Source organism: Mustela lutreola, chromosome 12 (assembly GCF_030435805.1).
Source record: "Mustela lutreola isolate mMusLut2 chromosome 12, mMusLut2.pri, whole genome shotgun sequence".
In the NCBI taxonomy this organism is placed as follows: domain Eukaryota; kingdom Metazoa; phylum Chordata; class Mammalia; order Carnivora; family Mustelidae; genus Mustela; species Mustela lutreola.
In genome coordinates, this window is record NC_081301.1 from 7794996 (window position 1) to 7816846 (window position 21851).

Genomic DNA, 21851 nt, shown 5'->3' on the forward strand with positions numbered 1-21851 from the left:
CCAAAAGACAACTGACAGAATGGGAGAAAATATTTGCAAACAACATATCAGATAAAGGGCTAGTACCCAAAATCTATAAAGGGCTGAGCAAACTCAACACCCAAGGAACAAATAATCCAATCAAGAAATGGGCAGAAGACATGAACAGATATTTCTGCAAAGAAGACATCCGAATGGCCAACACACATCTGAACAAGTGCTCCACATCACTCGGCATCAGGGAAATTCAAATCAAAACCACAATGAGATATCACCTCACACCAGTCAGAATGGCTAAAATTAACAAGTCAGGAACTGACAGATGCTGGCGAGGATGAGGAGAAAGGGGAACCCTCCTACACTGTTGGTGGGAATGCAAGCTGGTGCAACCACTCTGGAAAACAGCATGGAGGCTCCTCAAAAAGTTGAAAATAGAGCTACCCTACAACCCGGCAATCACACTACCGGGTATTTACCCCAAAGATACAAATGTAGTGATCCGAAGGGGCACTTGCACCTGACTGTTTATAGCAGCAATGTCCACAATAGCCAAACTATGGAAAAAGCCTAGATGTCCATCAACAGATGAATAGATAAAGAATATGTGGTTCACATATACAATGGAATACTATGCAGCCATCAAAAATGAAATTTTGCCATTTGCGATGACATGGATGGAACTAGAGGGTATTATATTTATCAAAATAAGTCAATAAGAGAAAGACAATTATCATATGATCTCCCTGATATGAGGAAGTTGAGAGGCAAAGTTTGGGGGTTTGGGGGGTAGGAAAAGAATACGTGAAACAAGATTGGATCAGGAGGGAGACAAACCATAAGAGACTCTTCATCTCACAAAACAAACTGAGAGTTGCAAAGGGGAGAGGGGTAGGGAGAGGGTGCTGGGTTATGGACACTGGGGAGGGTATGTGCTATGGTGAGTGCTGTGAAGTGTGTAAACCTGGCGATTCACAGACCTGTACCCTTGGGGCTAATAATACATTATATGTTAATAAAAAAATAAAAAATTAAAAAAATTAAGTACAATAATGAGATAAAAAATATAATTAAGTTAAAAAAAAAAAAAAAAGAAATGTTTGCTGCAAATACTTCCTCAGAGTATAAATTGCCACAATTTCCCTGGATAGAGATCTTCCTCCTCTCTAGTTCTCACTGAGCTGCCAGAAAAAAGATAAAACTCCAAAGGAATGCATGGTGGTATGTCCAACAGGAAGGGGAGGAGCACCAGGGAACCAGAGATTAAAAAAAAGTCCTTGGAAGATAAGAAGCCAAACTTGGCAGTTGGTCCCCCTCGCCGCCGCCACCCCCCATCCCACCATCAGGGTCCTGTGGGCCCTCTGTGGGAGTGCAGGTGGGGAAGAGGTGGCTTCTCATTGGCTCCCGTGTCAGGGGCTCCTGACACTTGGCAAACTCTGACCAAGATTCCTCCTCGGTGCCCGTCCTAGGCTAGCTCACCCCTGGGACCAGGGAGGGCCGGCCCCTCGCTGTGCTGACACATGTGCCTCCCTTACTTCTCCACAGAGCGGAGAGCATGACAGGCGTTCTGTACAGCAAGGGGCACCGAGGCAGGAAGTACTTGCTGAGAGACAACAGTGAACGACACAGACACAACCCCCACGCTCACAAAGCTTTATCCAGCAGGAGAGATAGACGTAAATCCTCTCCTGTGTCATTCTTCATTTATGGCCGTGATAAGTGTTCCCAAGGAAACGTGGGGGCACCCGGAGAACATATAGCAGGGAACCTGACTCGGGTTGATGTGACAGGGAGAATTCTCAGAGGACATGGGATTTGGACACAACTGAAGGAGACGGTGGAGTTAGCGAGAGGTGAGCCAGGAGAACTCCAGATTGGGAAGGGGGAAGAGGGAAACTGCAAGTTCAAAGGTCCTGAAGGGTTCAGGGAGCAGAGAGGAGCCTTGCACCTGCTGTTTGGGGAGGTGGCGCAGGCTTGGAGAGCATCTTAGCACACTGGTCTGGACTGAGGTGAATTCTAGTTTGGTGGAGGAATTCAGGGCCTGCAGCTCTGAACCCCTCCCAATGACCAGGTTCCCCGCACACGCACCCCCACTCCTGTCAGGAGCCAGGTACGCCTTACCTGCCACTCCACCTCCTCCCGGCAGAGTCTGTCCGAGGGCCCGTCTGTGCTGTCCCGGGGGGTGTCGCCTCCATCCTGCTCCAGAACTGGCAGCAGGTACTGAGAAGGGGGGTAGTATTCCAGCCCTGACTCTGCGAGAGGACACAAGCTGATCAGGAGGGAGGGGACAGAACCGTCAGCTCCTGCAGCCTCTGACTTCCTCCCCAGTGTCCTGCCCCAGCTGCCTGGTCCCCTGCTTCCCTGTTCCCTTAGCCCCGAACTGAATGGAGCCCTCCGACTTGCTTACTAGTCCTGATGCCAGGCCGCGGAACTTGGAAAGTGCTCAAGAAGTGTCAGCTGAGCAAACAGGCAGGCTGGCCAGCCGCCTCTTTATCATCCACGTGAGAATGAGGTGATGAGAAAAGCCTGGGGGAGATTAGTGGAGAAGCCTGATCCACCATCTCCTTGCCCAAACCTTGGGCAAGATGCTTGCCTTCTCTGGCCCTGGATACTCTTCCCCTGTATAACTTGACAGGGTTTGTACTCTTTACCCATTTTTGAGTGGGTTGCTTGCCTTATTGTTGCTGATTTATAGGTACTCTTTATATATTGTAGCTAATAATCTCGGGCCCATAATATATAACTATCTTCTAGATGGTAACATTTTTTAACTTTAGTGATGGGATCTTTCTAGGTAAAGAACTTTAGACTTTAATATGGTCAAAGTTGTCTTTTAAAAATATAAACGGTGAGAGCGCCTCAGTGGCTCAGTTCACTAAGTGACTGCCTTCAGCTGGGTCATGATCCTGGCGTGTCAGGATCGAGTTCCACACTGGGCTCCCTGCTAGGCGAGGCATCTGCTTCTCCCTCTGATCTCCTCCTTCTAATGCTCTCTCAAGTAAATAAATAAATAAATTCTTTAAAAAAAAAAGAACATCATAAAAATACACACGGTAAAAGAAATACTAAAAATGGCCAGTAGGCATGTGAAAAAATATCCAAATAACTGAGAACACGACATTACGATAGCAGCAGACTGCTTTGTTTATCTGTCAGAATAAATAAACGTAGAAGATCTTTAAAGGTAACACCAAATGTTATTTGTGGGAAGGAGAAAAGGGTTCTCTCAGAAGCTTCCCGCAGGAACCGAAACTGGTGCAGTTTCGGTGCAGTGCACAGCGTTCAGCTCCTCTCACCTGCCGGCCCCATGGCAGCCTGCCCTCGAGGAATGCACCCTTCCCCACCACTGTGCCAGAGGGGGTGGGTTAACATGCTTGTGACAGTGGAAGACTGGAAATAAGCTCATGTTCACCATATGGGAGAGGCCACATCAGCTGTGGCCCACCACTACGTGACCTACTAGATAGAACTTTAAAACAAGGCAGATGCGTCCATTGTGAACTAGGAAAAGGCCCAAGACCTATTCTTGAGTAAAAAGCAGCGCTCAGAATCACAATAGTATGCTATCTCCTGTGGGTTTTATTTTATTTTTTTTAAAGATTTTATTTATTTATTTGACAGACAGAGATCACAAGTAGGCAGAGAGGCAGGCAGAGAGGAGGAAGCAGGCTCCCTGCTGAGCAGAGAGCCCGATGTGGGGCTCAATCCCAGGACCCTGGGATCATGACCCGAGCCGAAAGCAGAGGCTTTAACCCACTGAGCCACCCAGGTGCCCCACTCTTGTGGGTTTTAAAAAAATGTTTTTAAAAAACATTTTAAAAATGTTTTAAAACCCCCAAACTTTACATAAGTATGTTTACCTACTACACTGTGTAAATAAATTGAAGAATTATTTCTTAAGCTGCGTTCACTGCTTTATTCTTTGTCTTCTGTATACCTAGAAATTGCACAGCTGAAAACTTTTTAAGGAAGATAAAGGGTTTGGGTGGGGGAATGGGTGGGAAAGGTGAAGGGGATTTAGAAGCTCTGTTACAGTCATGAGGATGGAGTCACGTGCGGAATTAAGTCCTCATGGGCACCTGGGTGGCTCAATGAGTTAAAGCCTCTGCCTTTGGCTCAGGTCTTGATCCAGGTTCTGGGATTGAGCCCTGCATCGGGCTCTCTGCTCAGTGGGGAGCCTGCTTCCTCCTATCTCTCTCTCTGCCTGCCTCTCTGCCTACTTGTGATCTCTGTTAAATAAATAAAAATCTAAAAAAAATAAAAAGCGTCCGGCTTCTCTCACAGCCCATCATGTCTGTGAGGTTCACCGTGGCCGTGGCAGTTAACACTGCTTTTGTTCTTTTTTAAAATTTATTTGACAGAGAGAGAGAGACAGTGAGGGAGGAACACAAGCAGGGGGAGTGGGAGAGGGAAAGCTGGGTTCCTGCTGGGCAGGGAGCCTGACTCGGGGCTCGATCCCAGGACCCTGGGACCATGACCTGAGCAGAAGGCAGACCCTTAACGACTGAGCCACCCAGGCACCCCAGACTGCTTTAGCTGTATTTGAAGGCGGTGTCATATTCACGTGCGAGTCTGAAACAGTGTGTTTACCCATCCCACCACCAATGAGCACTTGGAGCATGTCAGGTTTGGGCTGTTATAAACTGTACTGCCGTCAGTATTTCTGTACTTGGCTTTCTGGCATATACTCAGACACACTTTCCCTGGACACTCACGTAGGTGCAGAGTTGATGGGCCTCAGGGTGTCTGAATGTTCAGCTTGAGATGGTAACAACAATTTTTGGAAGCAGTCTGACTCCCACCCCCCACCCCTGGTGGATGGGAGCCCCTGTTCCACATGTTTGCTGGTTCTTGTACTGACATTAATTGAGCCATTTTAGGGGCCGTGGTAGGACGTGGTAGTGTCTCTGTGTAGTTTTAAAGTGCTTTTTCCTATTGACCAAAAAGATGTTGAGCATTCTTTTCAGACACTCTAGGCCATCTGGAGAGTCTCTGCAAAATTCCTATTCAAGACTTCTGACAGCGCTTTTTGCTTACACATCTTTTTATCTGCTAGAAACAGGTGCTTTGCTGGACATGCATACATTGCAAATATCCTTTCCGACTTCATGGCTTGCCCTCTCTTTTCCCAAATGGTGTCTTTTTAATGTTAGAGAAATATAATTTATTAACTTTTTATGGCTGGTGTTGCCTGTTTCCTACTGAAAGAAGAAATCAAGACTTTTTCCCCACGTGGATATTCAACTGATCTGAAATCATGTATTGAAAAGACTTCGCTTTCCTTTCTTGTTGCTTTGCAATGGCACCTCTGTCACCCACAGATCACACGGATGAGTCTTGGACGTGTTCTACCAGTTCCCCAGGTGTCAGGATCCCCGAATTAAGACAATCCGCCAAGGGGAAGGCTCCATAGCTCAGGGGTTAGAGCACTGGTCTTGTAAGATAATCCGCCAGACAGGAGGTGGCCAGGTATTCTGCCCTCCCCTCTGGGCACCTGGACCAATGGTGGCCCTGGGTTTTAGCTGCACTGTCACTCCTCCCAGTCCAGTCCCCTGTGGTCTCAGTCCTGGTGACGCCAGTGACCTCCTAACTGGTCCCTGGCCTCCACGCTTGTTTTCTCCAGGCCCTTTTCCCCGCGGGTGGAGGGAGGCCTCTCCCGTATGACACCGGGCCCCGATGGCCTCTCCAGCCTCCAACCCACCTCTCCTCCCTCTGTGTGGGTGCCCAGCGCCCCTGGCCTCCTCGGCCACACGCTTCCCACCACTCTACCCTTCTAGGCTCTTTAACATGCTTCTGCTCTCACCAGCCACAGCCTCCTCTCCTTCCTAAGTCCCAAATGCCCTCAGGTTTCAACGAAGACACTTTCTCGGACCTTCCCTGACGCCCCAACCTAACCAGTAACTCGATCTCCTGTGACCATCTGCTTTGCCTGTGTCTCTTGCCAGACCTGGAGAGTGCCAAGCAGGCGGGGACTGTGGCCTCCTCGGTCTCTGCCATGCCCCGAGTCTGGGCTGGCACAGGGCTGCTGCTCCAACCACGCTCACTCGCTGAGCGCAGGAGGCAAGGTGTCTGGCTTTACCTTTGCAGAGGAACTGCTGAATGGCCTGGGTGCCAGCACTGCACACCTCCTGGGGCGGGTAGACCATGGACGAGGTGTCGAGGCTCAGAGTCTGCAGAAATAGGGGAAACTCTTTATACGTACTGTCAACACAATCCCAAAGCACCTGGTTTAGTTGCGAGGCTGTGTTTACTGTCTCCTCTGTCTTGGTCCTGCCACGTTCCCAGCACTTAAATAGTGTCTGGTGTGTAGCCAGCACATGATTCGTGTTTTTGGAGAAAAACATAAAAAAGTGGGAAAACAAGGAAATTAAAGGACAACATACAGAATAAGATTCCGTGTTTGTTAAAAGAAACACTCCTACTCTCTCACATTAGTACACTTACAGAAAATTTTGAAGAAACACACATCAAACTCAAAATGGTTTCTTCCAAAGGGTAGATTCTAGAGTACTTTCTATGTGAAATTGGATTTTTTTTTAACAATATGATTTTTTAAGTAAAAAAAAAACCCTAATGTTTATACGGGCACACATGCACCTGCTTACGGGTTTATGAGGCCCAGAAAACAGGGACCTGGATGCCCACAAAGCCGTCCAGTGCCATGCTTTAAGGTTGTCTGTTGTTTTTGTTTGTCTGTTTGTTGAATCCAGCCCTCCTGCCACCTGCTCACTTCTTTCCAGAGGCCTCCTGGGAAGCTACCTAAGCCCCTTTCAGGAGCCCATATCCTCTCTGCCTGGAACAGGTAGGCCTGCTTCAGGAGAAGGCCTGAGGCACTAGGCCGGAAGTAGCTGAGTGGGAAAAGCAGCTCAGACACCCACCAGCCCTGGCCAGCACAGCCCTTCTCCCTGGGGAGCCTGCCCTGGAGCACAGGATCCGACTGCCTGGGTCTGGGGATCCCGAGAGCAGAAAACCCCATCCTGGGAGGCCTTACATAAAGAATATTCACCCACACGGATCATGCTGGTCACCAACAGTAAAGTGTGCTGGCTGCTGGGGCTGCACCACCCCGTTTGGTGGCCACGAGCCATGCAGAGCCACGTAAGTTTACATTTTAACCGACTAAAATGAAAGTGAATTTAAAGCTCAGTCCCTCAGTGGCACCAGCCACATTTCACGTGCGCAGCAGCCACGTGGCCGGCGGCTACTGCACGGGACACACAGATTGTGGGTGTCCCCACTGTTGGCAGGAGCAGCAGCTGGACAGCGATGCATGCGGTCATTCGGCCCTGGTGTCAGACCCTAGTCTGACCTGTTCTGGCTGTGTGCCCTTGAACAGGACAGGTGACTTCCCGGAAGCTCAGCTCCATCAGTGTTCAACAGGCATGCTATTACCCAGCGGCAGGGCTGTTTGATGAGTGATAGGAGAACACACGAGAGAAAGACATTGACCTTAACCAAGAATGGCCATTTATGGTCTCCTCCTGAACAAAGGTGCCACCAAGAAGCTCAAAAGCCTTTTTTTAAAGAGTGGATGGAAAGCACATCACTCTCAGAGCTCCTGCCAGCTGACTTACGAGGGCTTTGGACTCAGCAACGCTGTGAGCTGTGTGCTCAGGCACGGCGGCCACTGAGCACGTGGAGCTTCGTTTATTTCAGTATAAACAGGGATGCCTGGGTGGCTCAGTCGGTTCAGCGTCTCACTCTCGGTTTCAGCTCAGGTCATGATCTCAGGATGTGAGCTCGAGCCCTGCATGCGGCTCTGTGCTCAGTGGGGAGTCTGCCTCCCTCCCTCGCCCTCTGTCCCTCTGTCCCTCCCCCCTGCTCACGTGCACATGTGTATCTCTCTCTCTAAAATAAGTAAATAAATCTTTAAAAAGACTGTACAAGTAAACACGTACTTCCTTGGTCATGCTAGTCACACTCCCAGTGCTTGAGGGCCACATGTGGCCAGGGGCTACCGACTTGGGACAGCACAGTCACTGGACATCTCCATCCCTGCAGAAAGTTCTGTTGGGCAGCACTGTCTCTGCCGCCTGCTCAGGGAGAGGAGCTGACCATCCTGTCCCTCCTCAGGCTGGCTGCCACAGCAGCAGGGATCAGCCCTTGGGGTCAGCCCCCTTCCTTTGCTGTCTTCATGCTCACCCACCCACTTCTGATACAGAAGCTGGCGCTCAGCATGCCTGAGAGGTAATTCACTGACGGCTCCGCAGAGGATTCTGGGATGCTGGCCAGACTGTGTCATCGTGGATACAGAAGTCCCTGTTCCAGAAGGCTGAGCTGCACAGAGGTGAAGAGCACCGGCCCTCATTCAGACTGCCTAGTTTTCAACCCCACTCTGCTGTCACTAGCTGTGCGGCCCCTGGGCAAGCTCCTGAAATTGTCCATGGCTCAGCCTCTTCACCTGCAAACGGGCCCAGCAGTGTCTGGCTTGCAGGGTTTTCCTGAGGATTCAGGGAACGGATGCAGGTTAAGCACCTAGCCTTGTAGGCACCAGAGAAGGATGGGCCATCTCATCCTCAACTGTTAAGTGCCCCTGCCTTCCCTGAGCAAGCAGCCTGTATCCGTGTCTGTTAAGGCCTGGACTGTAGACCCCCCAAAACACATACGTGAAGTTCTAATCCCCTGCACCTCAGATGCCACTGTATTTGGATATAAGGTCTTTAGAGAAGTAAACAAGTTCAAAATGAAATCACCAGGCTGGGCTCTAATCCAGCATGGCCGGTGTTCTTGTAAGAGGAATTTGGACACAGGCCCATACAGAAGGAAGATGATGTGAGAACACATGGAGAAGACCACCATCTACAAGCCAAGGAGAGAGGCCTCGGAAGCAACCAACCCTTGATCTCGGACTTCCAGCCTCCAGAGCCGTGAGAAAATCAATCTCTTTTTTAAGCCACTCGGTCTGTGGTACCAGCCACCTGGCAAACTGATACAGTGACCCAGGAAAAGCTTGTCCCCCCTACCTGCTCTGATGAAACTCAATTTCTATACCTCCCAGTGAGGATGCTCTCCCCGTCACAGAGCTCTGGGTTCTTCCCAATCTGGACCCTCCAGACACAGCAAGCGCCCACCACATCAGATGCCCCAAACACACCTTGTGCTGTCCACTCTGGGCTCTCCGTACTCCCCTGCACCCAAATGCCCCGCTACCCAGGTCTACTACTCTAAAGCGAGTTCTTCTCTCCAGGCCCAGCTCAAACACCACATTTTTCACAGACTGTCGACACCACCAGAACTCAGTGTCCTGTCCTCACTCCAGGAGTGTGTATTTCTGCCACCATCGTGGCAGCAAGAGCCACATAATGACAGCTGCACGACATTGCTCTCTCTGTGAGCTCCCAGGAACTGAGCCTTGAGATCTCTGACAGCCCAGCACCCATGACCAGAGCAGGCATTCAGGAACGTGGGGGGGGGGGGGCTGTGGCCCAGAGAGAACCCCAGGCAGGAACGGCTCTGACTTACTTCCAGGGTTCGAACGTGCGCCAGGAGCTGCGGCAACTTCTGAATGTCGTTCTCACTGATGTCAAGAGTACGTAAGCTTCGAAGTTCCCCCACGGTGTCTGGAAGCTCCTTCAGCTTGTTATCTGGAGAGATCCCAATGGCACAGCTCAACCCCCAAAGCCTCTCCACCAACTTCCTGCCCGACGCTGCCAGGACTCGGGGCACGTGGGTGCCTCCCTCTGACCCCGGGATGTGCACAGTGCCTGAGACCTGAGGTTCCGGGAGGAAAAGCACAGGGGTCCAGTTTTGGTGACCTGGGTTCAAGTTCTTACTCTACCACTTATAAGCTGGGTGCCCTCATGCTCGGTGGTTCCCAGGAAGAGGGCTCTGTGGATGCTGGCCAAGACAGCCCAGTGCCGACTGAAAGTCACATGGACAGTGCGTTCCAGCCCCTACCTTTCACATTGAGAGTCTGGAGCTGGATCAGGTTCCCAATGGAACGTGGGATATACGTTAGTTGATTCCTTTCCACGTTTAAGACCTAAGACAGAGGGGAAAAAATGACACGAGAACCCAGATGCAGAGAACAATGTCTACCCCTGCTTCAGGCCAGGCAGCATCTGGGCACCACATACATCTTTAACTCCCCTTGACAGCCCTGTGAGGAGGGCACTGATTTTTATAATCCCAGGTGGGAGATGGGAACACAGGCTCAGAGTGAAGTCACGTGCCCAAGAGAGCAGAGCCTGACCTTGAACTGGTTCTTGGGGAGGACCCATTGTTTATGCAGACAACGGAATGCCCCATGACGGCCCCACAGTCCAGCAAGGAGGCAGCAGGGGACAAGCAGGTTCAGGGACGTTGGGGAGGCAGCATGCAACAGGGCTCTAGGAATCCCAGTTTCGGGGGGAAGGAAGCTGAGCTGCAGAAAGGCAGTGGGATCTGCCCAAGGTCTCAAGGCTGGCAGCTGCTGGTGCCCAGACGGGAAGGTAGGCTCAGCGGATTCCGCAGGCTTCGCTCCCACCCGGATGCTGCACTGTGAGGGAAGCAAGGCCAAGAGGCCGGCACGCTAAGTACTCATTAAACATTGACACAATGGAAAGCTAAGCAGTCATTAAAAATTATGCGGCAGATGAATATTTAATGAACCAAAAGATGGTTAGGAATTATTGTCAGGTATCCAGAAGTTACAAAATGATGAATGCAACAATTCTATGAAAATATACATGTCCCCAAAGATCCTACACCTGGGCATTCGCTGTGGCTTCCTAAGGGGTGACAATTCCTACTGTTCTGCCTCATGTTCTGTGTGCCCTGGGGCTAGCGACAGGCATCCCTCTGGACTCAACTTTCTCATCTATAAAATGCAACGATGTCACCCACATAGTAGGGTTGCCTGTTCCCCTCATTTCTTGGTCTCCTCCACGTTGGAGGCAGCGTGCAAGGTGGGGGTGCTGCCCTCCAAGGACTACATCTCAGTCAAATCTGTAAAACCTTCCTGAGGAACTACGCATCGCCATCAGTGCTCCCGCGGCAACCAGCCAGGCCTGAGACAGGGGCCCAGAAGGTGAATGTACTTTGACAAGGAGGCCGGGAGGACTCCGAGGGACATCGGGGCTGAGAGGATGAGCGTGGAGAGGCCCGCCGCGGTGCGGCAGGAGGGCCAGAAGGAGTTTAGGAACTGACCGCCGGGAGAGGAGGCTGGGAAGCAGGCCGGCCCGTCATCCGGGGTCTGAGGGGCACAGTGACGAGAAGGTATTTTAATCTAAGTGTGAAGAAAAGCCGCTTCTTCCTCTGTGAAATGGGGCTAATGCTAGTACCTGCCTGACAGGGAGGCTGCAGGAAACCAACAGATAATGGGAGGGAAAAGCTTAGCTCCACGCAGGCATGCGGGGGGCCACGACTGCTCAGAATGGCAGGATGAGTCACGGTGCTGAATTCATCATTTCCTGCTTCTTCCCTTGTAGAAGCTCACGATGAAATCCCAAAAGCACATGCCAAAAATATGGTACCGAGACTCCCACAGTTCAGACTGCCATGGCCAGGGCATCACGGAGCTTCCTGATGGGAAAGGGGCAGAGGGAGCTGGCACCAAGGGCGGCCCCGGCCAGAGCCCAGCCGGCACTCTCCGGGGCACTTTCTCACTTGCAGTCAGAGGCAGGTGTCCTGTGGCCTGCGGCCGTACCTGGAGGGCGGTCAGCTGCCCGATGTCGTCAGGAAGCGCTGACAGCTGATTATCGTGAAGATCTAGAACCTGCAGGAGGAAGGCGAGCGTGGGGTCACAACAGTCACCAAGGGAGAAAGCCCACACAGCTCAGACTCCGGGGCCTCTTCCTGCCTCTGGTGTTGAAGCAACAGCAGCCCCTCCTCTCCAACAGCGAGATCTTTCCATCTCAGCTCCTTTTTGAAAATGGGATACCATTGCTTTCTTTTCTTTATCAAGTATTTGTTTTTAGCTGTTGAGTGGAAACAGTATGCTAAGAAACAGTATGCATAAATATTCATGTTAAACAGGAAAACTCTCACAGCATAAGTACATACTTACTATCAAATATGCAATAATATACTGACGGTGGTTCTCTGGAGTGTGAGATGACGGACATTTTTCTTCCTTTGCTTAACTGTATTTGCTAATCTTTTTTAACAACACAAATGAGCAAAAAGACATATCATGTATGCAACTACATAAATATGTTTTGTGTACATACAAATAAAATAGAAATATACACAAATAAAAAATATGTATTTAAAATGTATAAGATATTGTTTTACTATAGAAATAACGAGTGTTGGACTAGAATAATAAAGACAAGTAAAAACCACCCAAACTCCTACAAACCAGACTTAACTCAAAAAACACTGTGACGCCCGATGCTACCATCCTTTGCCTCTCATTGTGTGTACCCACTGTCACAGCTCCCGTTCATGTGGAATAATCCTGAGGTCACAGGCCACATGTACTGTGAATATGTCCCAGTCCTGGAGAGGCTAACAGGAGGTGTCAGTACGGATCACGGCTTTCACACACCGACCGAGTGATGCCTGGCATCCCTCCGGGGCCTCCTTGCTTGGGCCCATCGGTCTCCTTGCTCTCTGTGAGCTCACCTGCTCTGAGTTTATGCTTTGCCCTTCTACCTGTCGGGCAAGTTCCCATGAAGGCAAGGCCTATGGCTGTAACCCCACCCCACGCATGGCACTCAGGTGCCCCATCAACTGTGCTAATACCAGCCTATGAAGTTAGGCCCACCTGGCATAAGCTTTAACAAAGGCAGCTTAGCTGTCACATGCTACACCAGGCAGAGTCCCTTACCCCCGAGAGAAGGGCCCCAGTACCTTGATGGTTATGAGACTCAGGAGGCTGCAGGATTTAGGGAGCAGGGAAGTGAGGTGATTCGTGTGGACAATCAACACCTGTGTGGGGAAGATTTGGGGCGCATTAGCCAGAAGAGGAGTAGCCAGCAGGCCACCAGCTTGCTGCAGGGTACACGGCAGACCCCGCCTGCCCACTGTCCTCTGCTCGCCCGGACACTGCAATGGGGGATGTGGCTCAGAACCGCAGGATCACCAAATGTGGAATCACGGAACCTGAAACCCTGTAATTTCAAGGGTGAAAGGGATCTTCGAGGCCTCATGCTACCTTCCATCCTGAGAAGGTCCCTGTGCAGCTGTCCTGATCTTAACCTCCTTCAGGGTCAGCACCTTCACGTGGGGAACAGAGAATAATAAAGTACTGGCCTGCAAGGGCTGCTGTACAATTAACCAAAAGACAACGAGCACTGAGCCCAGGGCTGGCCTGGGGCCGAAGGCTCCATCCGTACCATCTGTTGCTATTTTTACAGGACTGACCCCTGCATACAAACTTCCAGTGTCAAGGAGCTCCCCAGGCTGTCAGTATGGAACACTTTTTACCTCCCTTCCTCAGAGAATTCAATTAGAATGCTCTCAGCTCTCTCCATGCAATGCTGCGATGTCTTTCTGAAAAATCATTCATTCCATTCTTATCTCCGCTGGGTGACCAGTTTTCATTATTATGAACAGCGAGGTCACCCGTGTTTACTGCGGCAGGGCTTGTACCTGGCGCATTCCCGTTTCCATCTACCTACCTCCTGCCTGTCACTCTATTAATCCCCATGACAGCTCTGTCAGAGTAGGACTAGCACTAGGAATGTCTTCATCTCACAGATGAAGAAACGGATGTAAGAGTTGGCGGAAGTTGCCCAACTCACGAGGGGCAAAGCCAGGATGGGACCCGGGACTGTTGGACATCAGACTCAACTCTTCCAACTAGGCAAACACCTGCTTCAAGCTGAAAGGGTGAGAATCAGGGAGAAGGGAGATGTCTATGCCAGGAAGACAGTGCCTCAAAGTCCCACCTGATTTCCAACAAGCAAACATGCAATAAACAAGCCTGTGAAAATGAAGATCCACGTTACCTTCTTCTGCAGAACTTTGCACGTTGCAAAAGCCCCATATGGAATCTAAGGTAAGAAACAGAAGAGTCAGCACCTCCCTTCCTGCCGGTGGCACACAAGTGAGGGAGCGATGGGGCAGGAGGTGATCAAGTACAAAGTTCTCACGTGCAGAGCAGCGCTGAGCCGGGAGTGTGGTGCGGGGGAGGCTGGGGAGGAATGCTGCTGGGAAGTGGTCAGCCCTCCCTTGCAATCAGCTGGCAGGAGACTGCCCTGCCCGGCCCCAGCCCACACACCAGCCCCATCATGAGCTCTATCAGGGCAAAAGAAAAAGGCCGGAGAAACCCTGGTTCTTCCAGTTCCCTAGAACTCTGTGGGTGCATTTTCTAGACTCCCCGATTCTCATAGACTATGTTGAGGCCAGCAACTATCTCAATTCTTTTGAATACGAACAAAATCCAAGAACACTTCATTCGACCAATGCGTTCAGTGTTTTAAAAGCCCCAGTCTACTTCTGTCTTTCTTAGGGACATGTGATCCAAGAAAAAAGGACCAATCAAATTCACAGCCAGAACACCAGCCCTGATTTACCTCTGAGAGCTCACACTTAGAGATGTCAAGAATGTCATCGGCCCCAGCTTCTTTTGCCTGCGAACAAAAAAAATAATAATAAAAAACGCGTTCAAACAAAACGCCCTTGAAGAGTGGACAAACCAGCCAAGGACACACAGGATCAAGAAGCTGTAAGAGACCAGCCACTGTCTGGTTCTACTAGTCCCTTCTGCAGGTGCACCCATGACCCCTGCCTCAGTGGGGCCTGAGGTCCAGCACAGAACAGCAAATGAACAAATCACAACAACTGTCATCAGTTCCCTCAGGAGAGAAGCGGAAGGCACTCCTGAGTACCAGACAGGAGGCCTCACTGGTCTGCTTTGAGTCAGAGATCTCCTCTGGGGGTCAGGGAGACAGAAGGGAGGGAGGGAGCACGCAGCTGCTTTGGGGGCAGCGTGGAGCCCAGTTCATGAGGGCAGGGGTGGAGATGGACTCAGAGGAAGCCCAGTTTCCCTCACCAGACACATCTGATACTCTAGGCGTTTCCGAGCCTCTTCACTGGGTTTCCGCTTCCGGAAGAAGAGCGGCATTCTTTCTTTCTTGCCCTGGAGTAATCTTCGGGACTCTAGGGCATAGGAGAGAAATCAGGGCCTGGGGACTCTGTCACACCCGAGGCAGGCAGCACGCTAACGCAGAACACGGAGCCCATCTGCTGGACCGCGTCAGCTCTGACGGCAGCATCTGCATCCGTCTCAACCATCCATCTGGGCCACGAGCCCTGCACAGCAGGTCTTTCTAAGGATGTCCTTTGAGAATGCATTAACAGACGGGACTGATCCATCACTTCTAGTTCCCCAAACATTGTCAGAGTGGCATCAACAAGCCAAACACAGCATCAGCTACATCATAAGCAAAGAGATCTCTTAGTTGAATAAAAACTCCAAGGCAATCCTCAGGCAGCTTACCACCTGCACAGTTACTGTTGCATCTGATTCTCACCACAGCCCAGTTTAAAATGATATTGAAATGGACGCATGAGCTCAGTGATCTGGTTATATGGCCTGGACAGTCGCAAAAACAGTCTGGAGCTCTGTTTTTTCGAGTCCTGACACCGTGGGGTTTGCCCAACTCCTTCATTCTTGGATAATTTAGCACTTGCTAATTACAGTGTCCTGAACTCAAAAGCCAGGTGCTTACTGCTTACCCAGTATCTGCAGCTAGCAGCACAGGTTAAGGGTTATCAATGGGCCCAGGAAGCAATCATCCAGGCCCAGGCTTTGGAATGAAATGTAACCGGGTTTATGGAGGTTCCTCAAAAAATTAAAAATAGAAATACCCTACGACCCAGCGACTGCACTACTAAGTATTTACCCGAAAGATACAAAGGTAGTAATCAGAAGGGGCACCTGCATCCCAATGTTTATAGCAGCATTCCCAATAATAGCCCAATTATGGAAAAAGCCCAACTGTCCACCGATCCATGAATGGATAAAGAAAATATTCTGTATTCACACACACACCCACACCCACACACATGAATATTACTCAGTCATAAAAAGAACGAAATCTTCCCATTTGCAACGATATAGCTACAATATATAAAGCTAAATGAAATAAGTCAGAAAGAGACTAATACTATATGACTTCACTCATATGTGGAAATTAAGAAACAAAATAGATGAACATACTGGAAGGCAAAAAGAGAAAGAAGTAGACAAACCATAAGAGACTCTTAATGATAAAGAACAAACAGGGTTGATGGAGGTGGGTGGGGAAGGGGTTAAATGGGTGATGGGTATTAAGCCCTGGCTATGGTGAGCACTGGGGTTATATGTAATTAACGAATCCCTAAATTCTGTTCCTGAAACTGGTATTACATTATAAGTTAACTAACTAGAATTTAAATTAAAAAATTGAAAGAAAAAAAATGTAACTAACCATGTCCACCAACCACATCACCTCTGTTCAGTCTCTCTGAGCCTCAGTTTTCTCATCTGTATAATAATCTTACCAATACCTGGTTCTGGGAGGATCCAGTAATTTCATATATGTAAAACTCATAGCACATTACCTGGCACATAATCATTGCTCAGTCAACTATCAGCCACACAGCACTATACATCTAACAAATGACTTACTCAGGGCCCTCTACAGCTAGGGAGAAGATGCAGTTGAGGAAGATACATACTCAGTCCTCAGGGGGAGGGACAGAGATCACAGGTCTCCGCCCACAGGGGCGTGGGCAGTCTGGGGAGCCTGCCAAAGTGCAAGCTGGCTCAGGCCCCTCTTGTCACCCCACCTGCCAGCAGGGATGGGAACTAGTCTAAGAACAGCCCTCCCCCATCCATCCCTGGTGACAACTTCTTACCCTTCTGCTTCCCAAGGACTACCCCCGCATTCCCTCCCCAAAGTCCAGCCCTCCCACCACGTTCCCCACAGTGACCATCCCTTCTCCATCCGTCCCATAAGATCAGCTCCTCCCAACCTGCTCTCTGAGGTCCACCCTTCATCCATTCCTTCCACCGACTCCAGCCCAGTGGGAAGAACCACACCCATTTTCCCCAGGCTGGAGTGGGGAGAGCCCCACCTGGCTTTGTGGGTGGACAGGTCACCAATGCTCCTTCCCTCGTGAGGACCGGAAAGCAGGCAGATCACTCGGAGGGCTTGGTCATGAACACCGGCTCGCAGACCACCGGACATGAGCCCGGGCGAAGCCGGAGTCTGGTTTCCTCCAAACGCAAGAGCTGGGGACCGAAACTCAGAATCTCAGAAAGTCATGCAGACAGGGATGACGAAGTCTGAGACTCTGAGAACAGTATAATTTGGAAATAGGAGTTGGATCAAATTTAGACCTGAATAAAATTGTTTCCATAACCAAAATGCACATATCACGAGGGAGCTAAAAGGGGACGCGGGGGGACCCATGGCCCTAGGGTCTCGGAATGGGGGTGCGGACCTCTTAGGGGAGGGGCGGGGCTTTCCGTTTAGGCTACAGGGACCAAAGGGTGACCCTCATAATAAGAGAGAATAGAGAACAGCGGGGCCCTGGAGCAGCCCTCTTTTGCTTGCCCCACCACCAGGCGAACCTCCCCCAACCTTCCCCAACCCCCAACCCTTCCCAACCCCTAGTTACAACTCACCCGGAACGGGGTTCTCCAGCCGTTAGCCTCAGGCACCTGCCCACAAGCAACATGGCGGCAAGGGCGTCGCTGGACGCTGGGCGGAGCCAACAGGTCTCGCGAGAGTCGTGCTTTCCAGCTTATATCCGGCGCCGTCAGAGAGTCTTCCGGTCTTTTGGTTTTCGGCTAGGAGGAGGCAAAGGTGCAACTCTCTTCGGTCGTCCCGAATCCGGGTTCATCCGACACCAGCCACCTCCGCCATGCCGCCCAAGTTCGACCCCAACGAGATCAAAGTCGGTGCGTGCTTTAGATGTGGCTGGGGCTGCAAGATGGAGCATCCCTCCTCCCCGCAGCCCCTACGGGCCTCGGGCCCAGCCGCCGTAGCCTTTCCCACGCCGGGCCTTTAAGTTGCTGCCCGCTAGAGGCTTTTCCAGGGCTGCGATCAGGGCGCTGTGAGGTCCTGGCCGAGTCTCTTGACTCGTTCTGGGTCTCAGCTTCCCCACGTGTAAATAGGGAGGGAGGACCGGACGACCTGTGGTGGCTTTGCAGCACGCACGCCATAGGGTAAGGTTTGTGCCCGGGCGCTCCTCCCCGCCACTGGGTTGGCCGGCCCGGTGCGTATCTCGGTAGCCGTAGCAGAGCCGAAGGCCGCTGTCCCACGTGGCGCTTGGAGCGATCCACGCCAGGGAGGACGCGACTCGCCCGCTGCGGGTTGGGTGGCCCTTCCGCTCCCTGCTGAGGCTCTCGGTGGGGTGCTGTTTCGAGAGGTGAGGCCAGCCCCAGAAAGATTCTCGGAGAGAAGGCTGTGGCGCGGGAGCTCCTCTTGCAGCGACACTGATGTTTTCTTTCTCCAGTGTACCTGAGGTGCACCGGTGGTGAAGTCGGCGCCACGTCTGCCCTGGCCCCGAAGATCGGCCCGCTGGGTCTGGTAAGTCATCCTTGTGGAGGACGGTTGCTTAGGTTCCACACTGCGGAATTGGCAACCCCTCCTACACCTCCTCTGAAGTGGAAGTGCCCTGGTAGCAAGCTCATACACGGGATTGGAACGTGCTGCTTTGAAGCTGTAACTTCCACTCTCCAGGGTCAAGATCCTAACTGCGGCCTTGAGCGTACCTGAGAGGTGGGCCAGAGGTCTTGCCTGAGGGTTTAGAAGGTAGCTCAGCGCCACTAGACAGCCTGCTTAGCTAAATGTGTTCTAGTCAGGGCAGTGGCCTCTATCAGTAGAGAGTGTTAACTGGGGTATGACCTTAATGTAGTAGTTTGTGTAAACTCCTTAATATGACCAGCTTCACTGATGAGCTATTTATCCACTTCTCCAGTTCATGCTTTTACTGAGCTTGCATTTTGCTGAATATCGTTAGGCTTTTATTCCTTGGATATTGGTTTCCTGAAGCAAACATTGTTCCCACGTGGTCTTAACTATCTGGTTAAACACGTTTCCTTGGCTCTCCGTGTAGCTGGCACCAGCCGAGCATCTTTCTTGAGGCTGGTGGTGGTTCGGAAGTCTTAAGTAGCTGATGCCCAGATCCCATCCTTGCAGAAACCTGGTGTCTGTAAAACTATCCAGGTGATTTGATGGATATAACAATCAATGGAAATTGCCGCATTATCACATGGGTCCTTATGGGAGGGTAGGTAGGTAGGTAAGGGACGTGGCCATTTTATGATGTCGTCTACTACAGTGATAGCCATGCCTTGATTTTGGTAGGTGCAGCTCTGTGCTTCACACAGTGCCCTGTGCTGGCTTGGGGTGTTGGCCAAATGAGCGGGATGGGTTTTCAGACTATACTTCGAACTTGAGACCAGTGTGATATACCTTTTTTCTCTCTAGTCTCCAAAAAAGGTTGGTGATGACATTGCCAAGGCGACTGGTGATTGGAAGGGTCTAAGGATTACTGTGAAGCTGACCATTCAGAACAGACAGGCCCAGGTACTTGGTTTGAAGGGAAGGGCAGAGGTAGCAACCCTCTGGGATTTCTGGGGGGAAGGTTTTTGCCACCTGCCCCCAATGGTGAGCTGAGGGCAATTTTAAATGGGGGTGGGGAGGCTTTTTTGAGAGTATGGAGCTTTAAGAAAGAGCAAAGATGTGGGCCTGATACTAACTTTTGTCACTTATGTGACACTGGGCAAAGTGCTTTGTGTCTCTGGGGCTAGGACATGTTTCAGGCTGTGAAAATAACTCAAGAACGTACAGCAAACGCAGTCTGGCCCATGTATTTTGAGAGCCCGGTCGCATGGCTGTATTGACGGTCTTCACTGGAGCTTGGAGTGGGTCTTATTCACATGGACAATCTCTTTTGCAGATTGAAGTGGTACCTTCTGCCTCTGCCCTGATTATCAAAGCCCTCAAGGAACCACCAAGAGACAGAAAGAAGCAGAAAAACAGTTGAGTGGCTTTCTCCTTGGTAATTTGTGAGTGGTAGGATCTACCCACTGTGATAACTTAGTGGCATGTTTTCCCTTTAATGAACCTGGGTGAGGGCGCAGAGGGAGTTGATAAGCTGTTAGAGAGCCAGGCACCACCAGGAAGTGTCAGCGTGGCTCCCCAGTGCCCGGCATGGGGCTGGCCCTACTCAGGGCATGCAGGTGGGAAAGAGGGTGAAGTGATAACAGTAACCAGTAATCAGACCACTTCTGAGCTAACCTAAACCTGTCTTTTTTTTTTTTCCTCCACATTTTAAACTGTCTCCTTTGTAGAAGATTAGCAGAGACTTGATTTTGCCCCAGCCACCCGCCACTGCACCTGATCAGTTTCTGTTGGCCGGTGCGGTCCAGTGGTGAGCTAAGAGTAAACCCCAGCTTAGGAAACAGGGTTGTTCTTCATGTGGATGACTCTGTGCCGAAAGCATGGGAACAGCCTGGAAATAAAGACGAGGAAGCACGTGATGTGGTCTGCTCTGGCCTTGGGTTGTGACCAAGCTTATAGTTTTTCTTTTCTGCAGTTAAGCACAGTGGAAATATCACTTTCGATGAGATCGTCAATATTGCCCGACAGATGCGGCACCGATCTTTAGCCAGAGAACTCTCTGGTAAGTGGACAACATTGTTATATGGGGTGTAAGCACCGAGTGGTAGCATTTCCCAGTTTGAAGGGACAGTCACTGTAAGACCCACAGTTGGGGTGCAGAGTGGCTTGACATCAGTGAACATTTGGGGCTGGGTGTGTTTAAATCTGGGTGTCGGGGGAGCCGTGGAGATTGCATAAGGGCTTACAAAACTAAATGGAGTTCTGAATGTTGGGTTAGAGAAGTAGGGATGTCATTCCATTAAATGGGGTTAATCCCTCATTGCCTGCTGTGATTTCCCTATGGGTATCTGAGGAGTGTGAGGGACTGAAGCTCCTATGATGCTACTTTTCTTACTTCCAGGAACCATTAAGGAGATCCTGGGGACCGCCCAGTCTGTGGGCTGCAATGTTGATGGCCGCCACCCTCATGACATCATAGATGACATTAACAGTGGTGCTGTGGAATGCCCAGCTGTAAGTGACCTCTGTTTCACTTGGGCAAAGCAGGGTGAGAGCTGGAGGAAGGCTGGAACAGTTCTAGAAATGATCAATAGTGGGTTTGGACCATGAAATTTTTTTTGTTCTATTGATGTATTTCTTTTTTTTCCCACAGAGTTAACTACAAAAGAAAATTTCAATAAAGGATCATTTGACATCTAGTGGACCTTTTGATGTGGCCTCTTTCTTGCGGGAGCTGGCTCCTTTGTGGTCAGAAGAGGGGCCAGTGGGGCACAACCTGTGGCAGAAGTAGCAGTTTGGGTAACAAGCTTCTGGGTGACAGACTGTTGCCCGTATGGGACTAGCTCAGAGGAGACACCTTTCTAGGTGTCCCTTCTGGGAGGTCTCAGTGCTTTTCTTGTAGGCCACATATATGCATAGAACTCTTCATAAGAATAAAATTCTTGGCCAAAAAGACGACTTGCACTTCAGCATGAATACATGGCAAGGAATCTGTGCCAGACCTGTTTAAATCCTGAGGGGGCTAGGGGCCCACGGCCCTCCACGCAGGCAAGTGTTCACTATCTGTTCCGGTGTACAGCCAGGCTTCGGAAGCACTGATGGGAAAACAAGGAATCTGACCTTTGTCTTAAGTCCTTAAAGGTCATTTTCTAGTGGCATGTTTTTGCCTTTCCCAAGTCTCTCATTAGCCTCTCGTGATTCTTTTTTACTTTGAAGTGAGGTGAATGTGGAAGGATGAACCAAGGTATCTGTATACTGGGGTGAGCTGTATCTGAGTAGCTCAGAGTAGCTCAGAGGAGCTTCTGGATACCAGCCTAAGGGGGGGTGGCTTGGGATAACCCAAGAACTTAGCTTCCTTGGCATGAGTCATATTCTTGTTTACATAAT

At 50.5% G+C, this 21851-nt stretch overlaps 2 protein-coding genes and 1 non-coding gene across 5 annotated transcripts in view; 2 read left to right on the forward strand and 1 right to left on the reverse strand.

Annotated features, from left to right (window-relative positions):
* LRSAM1 (leucine rich repeat and sterile alpha motif containing 1) overlaps nucleotides 1–17652 on the reverse strand; it is a 39292-nt gene extending 21640 nt beyond the window's left edge. For 2 of the 3 annotated variants that reach the window (XM_059141370.1, XM_059141368.1), the window contains exons 1-11: nucleotides 17519–17652; nucleotides 16966–17122; nucleotides 14897–15003; nucleotides 14418–14474; nucleotides 13851–13895; nucleotides 12751–12828; nucleotides 11603–11671; nucleotides 9874–9958; nucleotides 9439–9560; nucleotides 6056–6146; nucleotides 2098–2228 (exon numbers count right to left, since the gene is read on the reverse strand). In XM_059141370.1, coding sequence (XP_058997353.1) covers nucleotides 2098–2228; nucleotides 6056–6146; nucleotides 9439–9560; nucleotides 9874–9958; nucleotides 11603–11671; nucleotides 12751–12828; nucleotides 13851–13895; nucleotides 14418–14474; nucleotides 14897–14968 — 750 coding nt within the window. In that variant the 5' untranslated portion in view covers nucleotides 14969–15003; nucleotides 16966–17122; nucleotides 17519–17652. The remainder of the gene's footprint in view (nucleotides 1–2097; nucleotides 2229–6055; nucleotides 6147–9438; nucleotides 9561–9873; nucleotides 9959–11602; nucleotides 11672–12750; nucleotides 12829–13850; nucleotides 13896–14417; nucleotides 14475–14896; nucleotides 15004–16965; nucleotides 17123–17518) is intronic. The other variant, XM_059141369.1, reaches the window with a different exon arrangement.
* An 8-nt stretch (nucleotides 17653–17660) lies between these two features.
* Nucleotides 17661–21168, forward strand: RPL12 (ribosomal protein L12). The gene is made up of 7 exons (XM_059141376.1): nucleotides 17661–17794; nucleotides 18352–18425; nucleotides 19329–19427; nucleotides 19801–19882; nucleotides 20440–20526; nucleotides 20866–20978; nucleotides 21118–21168. The coding sequence occupies exons 1-7, from the start codon at nucleotides 17758–17760 to the stop codon at nucleotides 21121–21123; spliced, it is 498 nt and encodes a 165-aa protein (XP_058997359.1). The 5' UTR covers nucleotides 17661–17757; the 3' UTR covers nucleotides 21124–21168.
* LOC131813398 (small nucleolar RNA SNORA65) lies at nucleotides 20228–20356 on the forward strand. Its single transcript, XR_009346798.1, has one exon. It is a non-coding gene; the product is annotated as a small nucleolar RNA SNORA65 (small nucleolar RNA).
* Nucleotides 21169–21851: the final 683 nt, after the last annotated feature.

Coding starts and splice junctions, on each gene's coding strand:
- RPL12 (XM_059141376.1), top strand. CDS start 17,758: ATGCCGCCCAAGTTCGACCCCAACGAGATCAAAGTCG. Junction 17,795..18,351: donor CCCCAACGAGATCAAAGTCG/GTGCGTGCTTTA, acceptor TTCTTTCTCCAG/TGTACCTGAGGTGCACCGGT. Junction 19,883..20,439: donor CAGAAAGAAGCAGAAAAACA/GTTGAGTGGCTT, acceptor TCTTTTCTGCAG/TTAAGCACAGTGGAAATATC.